This window comes from Monodon monoceros, unplaced genomic scaffold (assembly GCF_005190385.1).
Source record: "Monodon monoceros isolate NGI ecotype Baffin Bay Population unplaced genomic scaffold, NGI_Narwhal_1 Super_Scaffold_11, whole genome shotgun sequence".
In the NCBI taxonomy this organism is placed as follows: domain Eukaryota; kingdom Metazoa; phylum Chordata; class Mammalia; order Artiodactyla; family Monodontidae; genus Monodon; species Monodon monoceros.
Window position 1 is genome coordinate 95,907,195 of NW_021703767.1, and position 10,850 is coordinate 95,918,044.

The following is a 10,850-nucleotide window of genomic DNA, read 5'->3' on the forward strand; positions in this document are numbered from 1 at the left end:
ATGTTCAATTTTTCCCTCAGTTGATACAACTGTTGCCAATTTAAAGATTTATCCAATTAACTGATAACTTGTTACTGGGATATGCTTGATTAAAAATGGTATGTGGGGGAGAAGTCTCAATAAACATAAATTGTTCAAATGCATACTTACTGAGTGTTTACCCTATAATAACTCTGGGTGCTACCGTTAATACCAAAAATTTGTTAAGGCATGATACCTCCACTTTGTTATAACCTTCCAAAACAACAACTGTTATTTTCCAAAATGAGTGGCAGAAAAAATATTTTAGGAGTACAAAAGGAGTGAGATTATCAATGTGGATGAGAATAGCTATGAAAGACCTCTTGGAAGAGGGACCTGGATTTTGAAAGATGAACAAATTTGGGATAAGCTGAATGAATAGCATAAACATACTGTGGCTAAAAATGAGCATAAAATTTGGCTCTAGTAGAGACAAGTTAGGAAGAATTGTGAGGTTAAGTATGTATAATAGGGCTAAACAGTATTCAAGGCAGTCTAAGAAATTTCAAATTTACTCCTTAAGTCACAGAAACTAGGTTTTGAATAGAAGGAGGACAAAATGAGAAAAAAAAAAATGACTTAGACACTATTTTGGAGCCTGTATGTAGAATGAACTGGGGGAAAAAAGCACAAGGCAGGAAAACTACTTAGTATTCAAGTAAGATGTGATGTGATACTAGACTAAGAATGGGAAGGATTTTGACATTTGAAACATTTCAAATGTACAACAGATAGGACTCAATGATAAAAGATGAATGAAATGGCTTAGTAAAAGATGTCAGATTTCTAATTTGATCAACTGAAAGGACAGTTTTTCAATTAACAGAAATTTGGGAGGAAGGTGATTCTTGGGGGAAAAACAATCACATCAACTTTAGGCATGACAAGTCTACACTCATATTAACACTCAAACCATTTACTGAACACAGGCATACAGGTACTAATCTACTGATTGTTGATAAGAGGCATCAGACGTAAAATCTATTAGAATACCCAAGAAACTGAAAAGTCCGTTCTATTATTATATAATAGGGAATCTGATAATACATGAATCCACATTTTAAAACCTCATTTTAACAATTAACTTCAAGTTCACCAAACTCTTTTCCACAACTGCAAAAACAGACTCAAGTATTCTCTTTGCATTCCCTTCCCCTCCTTGGTAAAGGCACTACAAAGCAAGAATGAAGTGAACAGACCCAGAAAACATGGACTTGGATAATCTCTCCCAACCAGACAGTTACTTATTCCTTGATACTTTCTTAAAGTATCACTTAACTTCCCTTAAACATCTGACTAGAAAAGTAGTGAATTCTATCAACATATTGGTACAACAGAACTGATTCCTTCCTTGCTCCTCCTTCAAGTTCAAATCCTTAAAAAGTTTCTATTATCCTCTGTGAAATATTATGAAATATTCATTATACCACATATAAGTTATACATACTGTAGACTGTCTCTAACAGTATAGAATTTGTGCCATCTGCTGGGGCTTTAAAGCCAGAAAGAAAGACTGCTACAGAAGAGCACCAAGAGAATATGACCTTGGGAAGCTAGTAATATAGAAGAGCCTGCCATGGAATCTTCATTCTCACTGCTCCCCTGCTGCAGGCTAAAACAGTCTTATCCTCTTCCTGTTTATACATTAGACTAAAGTACTTCCCCTCTTTGTTCCCTTTTGATGTGAAGAAATATTCAGAATATTTTCCTAACTTTTCTAGAAACCCTCTGACAAAAAGTGAAGGCCTTTTGCGAATAACATCACCCACTAACCAAGAGAAACCAGCTCATCGAGCCTTGAATGAAGAGAACTTTGTAGCTCAGTGAATGAGCTCAAATGTTTTAGAATGAGGAAGCAAAGAACCAGTACGTTTTGAGGCTGGACTGCCAACCCAAACACCAAGATGCCGGGTGTTGCAACCCTTAATCCAAAATTACAAAAATTTAAAGTTTGGGTAGAACATTCTTTTTAAATTATTTAACAAATATTTTTATTTTAGAATACTTCAACACTCAAATACTACAATGAAACTGGGGTTACCATTTCTAACTATATATTATTTTTGGTACTTAAGATAATCTTTTTGAGAAAAAAAATATTAGATCAAGAGTCAGTAAGCCATGGACTTCAATCTCACAGAATTTTTGACTTAGAATTTGTTTTCCCCATCCTCCGACCCCCAAAACGACTAGAATTTTTAAAAATTGTTATATTCAATAGAAATAAGCTTAGGTAATAAATAAGCTTGTTGAATGAACCGAGCAAAAGAAAAAGATTAGTTCACCAACTGTCAATTTGTATCTTTATACAAACAGTATAAAATATTCGTGAAAATGTAAATAGGTTAACAGGTTAAAATCTGAAAGCTGGAGGAGATCTTAGATAAATCCTTTGCTTAAAGTCACACAGTATGTTACTAACAGAGCTTTACAAGAGTCTCTGTATCTTGACTTTGGCAGTGCCCTTCTAACATCCCCCACCCCCTGCCATTGTAAGCCCTTCATTAAGCCTCTGGGGGGAGTTTTTCCACTTAGGACTGGCTTCCTGGGTTCCATCTCTTTTCTTCAGAAAGTCCCAGAGTCAGAGCGCATAATCCTAAACTTGCCCTTTTCTGAAATTAAGCATATTGGTTCGTGATATGTCAGGGTTTTACTGACAGGGAGACAGATGGGTGCAACAAAGTTAACTGAGATGCAGGTATTATAAAATTTCTAGGAATGAATAAGCCATTTCAATGTCCCAAAACTCAACTAGATACTTTACACATAAGCAGAACACTAAATGGGATGAGCCTCTTTAGCAGGGACAAGTGTCGTTAAGTCTTTGTTGTACAATTTAATATAAAGATTGCAAGATTAAAGTATGTCAAAACAATTTATTTTTTATCAATGGTGTGGTGGAATGAACATTCAACTGGAATTAGAAGACTTGGTCTAAATCTGGTTTTACTATCTTGATGAGTGACCCTGGGTCAAGCCACATATCCTCACTGAACCTCAGTGTATCTGTAAAATGATGTTAACGGTTTAGATCAATACATTTTATACCTAGTAATGCTTTTAGATCTAGGTCCTAAAAGTAGCTTAAGGATGAGGGATAATGGTAGTGAAGTAGTGGGGTACTGAGGTGATAGGGCTTTGGGCCCACCCCTCTGCTTTTACATAAGAGCTGCATTTGTGCAAAAAGATTCCAAAAAACCCTACTACTTGAAAATCGTTTTCAACTCTAAAATTTCATGGTACTAGGATTCTCAATTAACCCTTCTAGTAAGCAGCACTTTGTTAACCTATAAGCACTGATTTTAATGTTCTTAAAAACTTACATAATTGCATTTCTTAGAAAACTTACAATTATTTACTTTCAAATGTTTTATTAATTTGAATTGAGATCACTCTCACTTGAGAATCTCAATCATGAAAACTTTCCAATATAACGTCAGTGAACACGCAGCTCACTTTTGGTTTTCAGTGACCAGTAAAGTGAGTCCAAGAAGGAAATGTGACAAAATAGTCTTCTTGCTTCCAACTTTGATGGAATACCAGAATCTAAAATTAGGCTACATTAGAAAAAGCATACAGGGCTTCCCTGGTGGTGCAGTGGTTGAGAATCCGCCTGCCGATGCAGGGGACATGGGTTCGAGCCCTGGGCCGGGAAGATCCCACATGCCACGGAGCAACTAAGTCCGCGTGCCACAACTACTGAGCCTGTGAGCCACAACTACTGAAGCCTGCACACCTAGAGTCCATGCTCTGCAACGAGAAGCCACCACAATGAGAAGCCCGCGCACCACAATGAAGAGTAGCCCCCGCTCACCGCTACAGAAAGCACGCGTGCAGCAACGAAGACCCAATGCAGCCAAAAATAAATAAAATAAATTTTAAAAAAAAGAAAAAGCATACAAATTAACTACTTTTTAAAACCCTGAACTTGTTTGTATCAATCATTTCCCCCAATATACAAATTACAATTCAAGATCAGTAAATCTACTAAACATAAAAATCTTTTCTAAACATGAAACATCAAGTAGCAACAGGAAACTGAGTTAATATTACAGATCTTTTTGCCCAGAGTCTCACAATAGAATTTTTTCTGTAACTTCAACTCTGAATTTGGTCATTACGTTTGATCTTTTTGTCTAAAGTAATGCCAATATTATAGAGTTTCTGATTCTCTGGAGGGAAAAAAACCAAGGAGTTTTATAAGATATTGTACACTTCTATTAATCTGTTGACACTGCACAGTAGTACTCCAGGTAGCACTCCCAAGATCTCCACAACATTTTACATAGCACAGCTATGTAGAAAACTTGGAGGAGGTGAAAAATGTTATTTATTTTCACTTAGCAGTATGCCAACTTGATTTTTAGCAATCAGATCCTCACACACTTATCTAATCCCCAACTAAACAACAGTAAGTAAACAGCCATTCTTTATGGAACTCACAACTCAAAGGCTTATTTACTGAATAGATAACTGTTAATTTTTCTTCAGCATATCAGCGTGCTTAACAAAAACCAAAACAAATTATCCTAAAGCCTTCATCCCTGGGGAAGGGGAAAAAGGAGTTATGTGCTAAGCACTCTTTTAATAGCTTTTATAACCTTTAATAACAAGTCACCCACGCACCTATTTTTTCCACAACAACCCAATGAGGATATTTTTTTAAGGTAAATATTCCTTCTTATGGATTTGGAAATAGAGGAAAAAAGTTAAGTAACTTGACCAAAGTTACACGGCCAATAATTACTGACACTGGGGTACAAACAGGCACAAGTTTTAGCTCCCAGTCACTACCACTACTATACAGGTTTTTAAATCTATCTTTCCGCTTAATATGAGGTCACAATTGAAATAGAGCAGGTATTCAAAGTGAATTAGGATCACCTTTACAACAATATTAAAGAACAGTTGAAACTGTAAAAACAATGTTTATTTAAGGCCATAAAATATACCATGTGTGTAAATATAAGTCCAGTACGTCCTAATTTGATAACTTCAATACAAATTCTAATAAAAGTATATTTTGTATCCATACCTGACCAATAACACTAAATTTTGAAAGACTAGAAACAGTATAATTAGAAACTTCTTCCATAATAACCTTAAGCCTTGGTTTTATGACCTGTCTGAACTTGGGGAGCAATTGTCTCTGGTCCCCTTCTGTACTCTTTTTGAAACTACTTTCTTATTTCTGCCTAATTCTAAAATTCTAAATTTACTGATCACTGGCATCTTTTTTTTCCTAGTACTTCAAAGTTTTCAGGAGAATTTTAACTTGCATAGCTCAAATCACCTGTGGTGTAAGTCAGTTAAGTGATAAAAATGGGGGAAAAAAACATTAGAAACATTCATCTAAGCAATGAAATAGTAAGGAACAAAAAGACAATGACGAGTGTAACAATTTGTGATTAGTATATTAACAGTTTACAACACGCCATCAATTTATGACGACGTATGAAGCTTTCTAGGCACAGGAGCTAATAAGGAGACAACAAAACATCCTGAGTCTAAGATGTTCCCCATATTTAATCCTCTCGGCAAAGAGCAAGAACAACAGGGGGAAAACTGCAAGGAAGAAATACACAGATGACATGCATGTGGAATGAGGGAGGGATGCTATGTAGGTTATGAGGATGACACACTGGCATGTGAAAGGTTTCTGGGCGGGACCCGCTCTTTGCAGTACCAAGGGAGTTTTGTTTATTTACACTGTGTCGCTGAAAGAAAGCCGGAAAGCTTCAGTTGGACGTTTAAGTTAATAACTGTGAGGAGAAAGGAGGCTGCACGCAAACGAACATCTGGATACGCAGATCGCCGCCTGGGCCCCTGGGGCAGCTGACCAAACCCCGATCACTGCCCCCTCCTACGGTCCTTCTATCTGCGCACAAAGAACGGGCAGCCTTAGGTCAGTCCTCCGCCTCCTTCTACCCTAATTATCGCGGCCTTAATTTCGGGACAGCTAAGGCGAAAGGATGGCGTGGAGAAGGGAGGGGAGGAGCCCGGGGAGGGTCGGTGTCTGCGCTCGGAGGACGCGGACCTCCCAGCACAGGCCCAGGCCGACAACGACAACGCCGCCGCCGCCGCCGCCGCCGCCACCCTGGGCTGGCGGCCGCGCCTCCCGCCTTCCGCCGCTGCCCCAGCACCTCCGCCTCGGTCTCCGCCGTCGCCAACACCGCCCTTCCTCAGGCCCCTCAAAACGACTCAGCCCGCAACCGGCGACCTCGCGGGGGAACCCCACCCCACCTCGTCCTCGATTTCGCCCACCCTTCCCGGGAGCTTTCCCTGCGTCTTCCACTTCCGAGAGTCCCCTATCCCAGGGCTCGGCTTTGCTACCTGAATCCGCTTCTTGTGTCGCCTGCGTTCCGCCATGTTGGCCGCTCCGCCCGGTTCCCTCTGACGTGGAAGTAGGCGGGGGCGGTGGAAATATCGCGATAGCGCGCCGCGGGGCTGTTATGTAATCTACCGGCTGGCGCCGGAGCGGGGAGGCTGGCGAGAGGCCGGTACTAGGCGGGCTCGGCGGGTCTTGGCTGCGCTTTCTCTCCCCTCTTTCGTTAGCTCCTTTTGTTGCAGGAACTGGAAATCGCTGGGACCAGAAGGAAGTTGAGAAGTGGATCAAAGAACAGGAGGACTGGAAAGAGTCCTTGGTTCTCAAACCTGACTGGGCATCTGAATCACCTGGGAAGCTATTAAAATACAGATTCCTGGGGCCCCATGCTCCTCGGAGTCAGTAGGTTTGGGGTGGAACCTTTTACAGAGGATTTCCTGAGACCTATGGAATTCTAGACGTCTCTAAGTGTGGCACTTCTTTTCTTGCCAGTGAGCCCTGCATCATCTATTCCCCACGTGTAAATTCTCCTAATCCCATTTTGAAGATGGAAAAGCCGAGACAGCTGAGGTGCAGCGATATGAACAGATTTATCTAAGGCTCCACAGTTGGTAGATGGCACAGACGAGACCTAAGCCAAATTATCTCCCCGTACAATGTAGGGGGTAGTCGGGCTCATGTGAAACAAACTTTGGATTCCCCATTCCATTTTCCACGTTGCTTCTCGAAACGCACCTTTAGAATCCGAGTCAGAGAACTCAGGGAGTACAAGCAACTAATACGATGAGTAAGGAGAGAGATTCTAAGAAGTTGGAATTAAGAAGACTGCAGGGTACTTGGAGTCTGGTGAATTACTATTATAACTATTGTTATTTTAGAGCTACTTAGATCAAAGAGAATGGGCTTAAATTGCTAGTAAGTGTTTTTAGATGGAGATTTTAAATAATGGAAAATTAGGAATTTACAGAAAAGTAAGATGAAGGAAATAAAAATCCCAAACGCTACCGTCCAAAGATCTGTTAACAGTTTATTTTCTTCTAGTATTTATTCATACTTTGTGTGTATATATATTTCCCCCTTTCCCCCTGAGATCATATTGCATAATATGCCTTTTTCACTTAATGTTATGCTGAGCATATATCTTTAAAAAATTCTTCATTCCCCATATATATGTAACCTAATAGCAATTAAATATGTAATTAAGGCAAATAGTGGCATCTTGATGCCTAGTCTTTTATAAAGTAACATAGCTAAAGTTCATTTTTGGACTATGCAATTCTGCAGTCTGGGGACTGGATCAGCAAGTCATTTGGTTCCTTTTTCTTCTATAATCTACAATCAGGGTGTGTGTAGTCAGAGAGGGGTGAGAAAAAATGATGATTCTTACCAATTAACCCAAAACATAACACAGAGTATGAAATGTGTTTATTTCCTTCAGTCCTCCCCGTCCAAAATGAGGGTAGATCTGTTTTGTACTGTTTTATTTGGAGAACACTGGATTCTCTTCATAGGAAAGCTAGTTTATAAATGAAAATATTATTGTATTTAATAGATGTTGAGTGCCTACTAGATGCGAAATGCTAGGTTAGGACTATGATGGGGAATGAAAGCCCTTCACGGAAAATAACTACCTCTCTAGCTACTGCCCTACCACCTTTTTCTTCAGAAGAGGTTTAATTTACTCGACCACGTCTCACTGACATTCACTCCTTAGACTACAACAATTTGGTTTGTACCTCCACCATCCATTAATAATTCATGTCAAATTGTAGCATCTTGACAATATTGACCATGCACTTAATTTGTTCTCCTTCTTTGGCATTCATGATATCAGGTTGTTCCTTCTGATATCTCTTTGGCTCCTCTCTCTTTACCTAGCTCTTCAATGTTCCTGGCCACCACGTTTCCATTCTCATCTTCTTCCCTTTTCTCCATGCATTCTGGGGATTCTTATTCATGTTTACAGCTTAATTCCAAAATACTGCATTACTGTTTATTTCTAGTTGTCTTCTGGATATCTCCACTGAATGTCCAACTAGAAATCACCATTCCCCCCCACAAAACCTGTCTCTTTTACTGTATTTTTAAACTCTGGTAACTGCATCACTGTTCACTTAGTCACTCATGCTAGAAACCTTGGAGGTATCTCAACCATGCCAATCAGTAAGCAATCCTGCAACTGAGATGTTTGGAATTCTTCCCTTCCTCATCATTCCTATTGCCATTGCTTTGATTAGGTTTTTATCATTTCCTACCTGAAATGTTGTTGCAAAAGCCTGCTAATCGTTCCACCCCAACTCTACCCTCTCTACACTCCAGACCATCCTCCACTCCCTTGTTAACCACCTGCCAGGCACCATTGCTCCCCAGCATGTACAGCAACATTAAGGATGGCTAATGTTTGCACATATAACCCAAATGTCACGTTTCTGGGTCCTCCCTCCATTTAATATTTATATAAAAATAGCTCAAGCACTCTTATCATCACCCCATTTATATCTTTGATGGTGGTAGTGGGGAGTTTCTCCTGGCCACTTCTTGCTCTGATTTCCTTATGAATTTGCAATCTCATTCCTGTGACTTGACTTTTATTTCTCACCCAAATGAGGCACATTACCCCTCTCCCTTTCTTCTGCCAACGCAAAACTTCTGTTTATCCCTGGACTCTGTCACTTCTTCTCCCTGGGGCCGAAACTCAGAATTTTTCTTGCTATATAGAGAATTTGAGGTCTTTACTCTTTACTGGATTCCTTGGGATGCATAAATATATAAAAACTCATTACCATGCTCTGCTAAACAAAGTGTTCTCTGATCAGGTTCCCCTCTCTTGAGGACTGATGATTAGGTGTGGACTTGAAAAAGTCAGTTTCCTGGGATCTACCATCCCAGTAAGTGGAATGGAATAGCACATAGAAATGTATTCCCATTGATCAGACTTATCCAAACTGGAAACTGATACATTTAGGTTTTTGTTTTAAATAACACTTTCTCTGGGTCCATCTTGTATGTTAAATATATATGTGTGACTAAATTGAAAAGAAAAAAATTGTAGGGAAGTATAGCAAATAACGCCCAGGCCTTTTGGGGCATTATTTTTATAAAAGCACTTTAAAATATGTTAATTGACAATGTCAGTGACTTAATGCTGTTATCACAAAGAAAAAAAAATTTAATATACATATGTTTAATATAAAATAAAATACAGTAAACCTAATTTTATTTAAAATTTCAGTTAATGTTTTAAATTGAGTTGATTCTTTAGACTTCCACTCAGGAAACAGCATAAATAAGACAACGAATATGTATTATTGAAAAATGAGCATAAATATTTTGTTTTGAAAAAAGCACAATACATGATTTTTAGTACGCTAATATTAGACTAAGAACATTTTTAAAAGTCACTTTGACTTTTTAACCGAAATGGTAATTGTTTGTCATTCCCCTAATTAAGTCCTTGTTAAAATACAGAGATTAGTTTCTCTTTTTTTGCACTGAACCCTAACTAATAGAGCAAAGATAAGGAAGTCATGAGTACCATGTATGTGAATGAAGATTGTACTACTAATGTTGCTGTTTGTAAAGACTTAATTAGGAGAATTAGATGCTTCCAAAATCATTGAAAGTTTGCAAAAGCAGGATCAAGCCTGGGCCTGTCAGACCCTGCAGAACTAACCACTCAGGGGAATCTCTACTTTGGAGGAGTGAGGAGTCAACGATAGCCACGCTGAGTTCAAGAAATTACCAGGTAGCTGTGATCAACCTGTTGGGAAGCCAGCATCAGAAGTTGTTGCCAGCACTGCTGCAGCTGCCTCAACTCCCACAATCAAGGCTGAACACTGGAGCTGAAGAAGAACCCTGTGTCTCCATGACCTTGCCTGCCAGCAAAGTGAAAGCCAGCCAGCAGCAGAAAGGTGGCTTCCTCATCACTTTTGTCCTTCTGATATACAACCAGTGCATTGAATTAGAACCAGACTCTAGCTGCAAGGAAGTCTGAGAAATGAAGACTTTAGCTTTCTATCCTTTGCCATGTGCCAGCTGACCATATCCAACCATCATCTTCTTCCTTAGAATCACCTGGGTCACTCCTTTCCTGCTTCATCTTTCGTACTGTGAGACCACACTTCTCCTACTCCCCCATCCTGCCAAATGCCTTTTCATACCCACATGTTTCCATTTTTTTCTTCCCCTTCTCACTTGGCAGATCCTTTAAGGGTCAAGAAACCTAACACTTCCACAGTGAAACCTTCCCTGAATTCTTTCTTCAGCAGAATTAGCTGTTCCTTTTCCTGGGTTTCTGCAACATTTCATACAATCAGTGCTATAGTATATATAATTTAATATAGTTTTAATATATTTATATGTAAAATTATATATATATATATATATAATACAATTTAAACAACAAATAGTATAATTTGTTGTTTTCATTTCTACCAGACTGTGAACCTTTTAAGGGCAGGTACTATGTCTTATTCTGCTGTTCTCATTGAGAACAGCAGAATAA

At 39.1% G+C, this 10,850-nt stretch overlaps 1 protein-coding gene across 1 annotated transcript in view; it reads right to left on the minus strand.

Annotated features, from left to right (window-relative positions):
* The window catches only part of SEC62 (SEC62 homolog, preprotein translocation factor), a 30,996-nt gene extending 24,333 nt beyond the window's left edge, over nt 1-6,663 (minus strand). Inside the window, exon 1 of the mRNA XM_029214572.1 lies at nt 6,355-6,663. Within this exon, the coding sequence (XP_029070405.1) occupies nt 6,355-6,390 (36 nt within the window). The 5' untranslated portion in view covers nt 6,391-6,663. The remainder of the gene's footprint in view (nt 1-6,354) is intronic.
* Nucleotides 6,664-10,850: the final 4,187 nt, after the last annotated feature.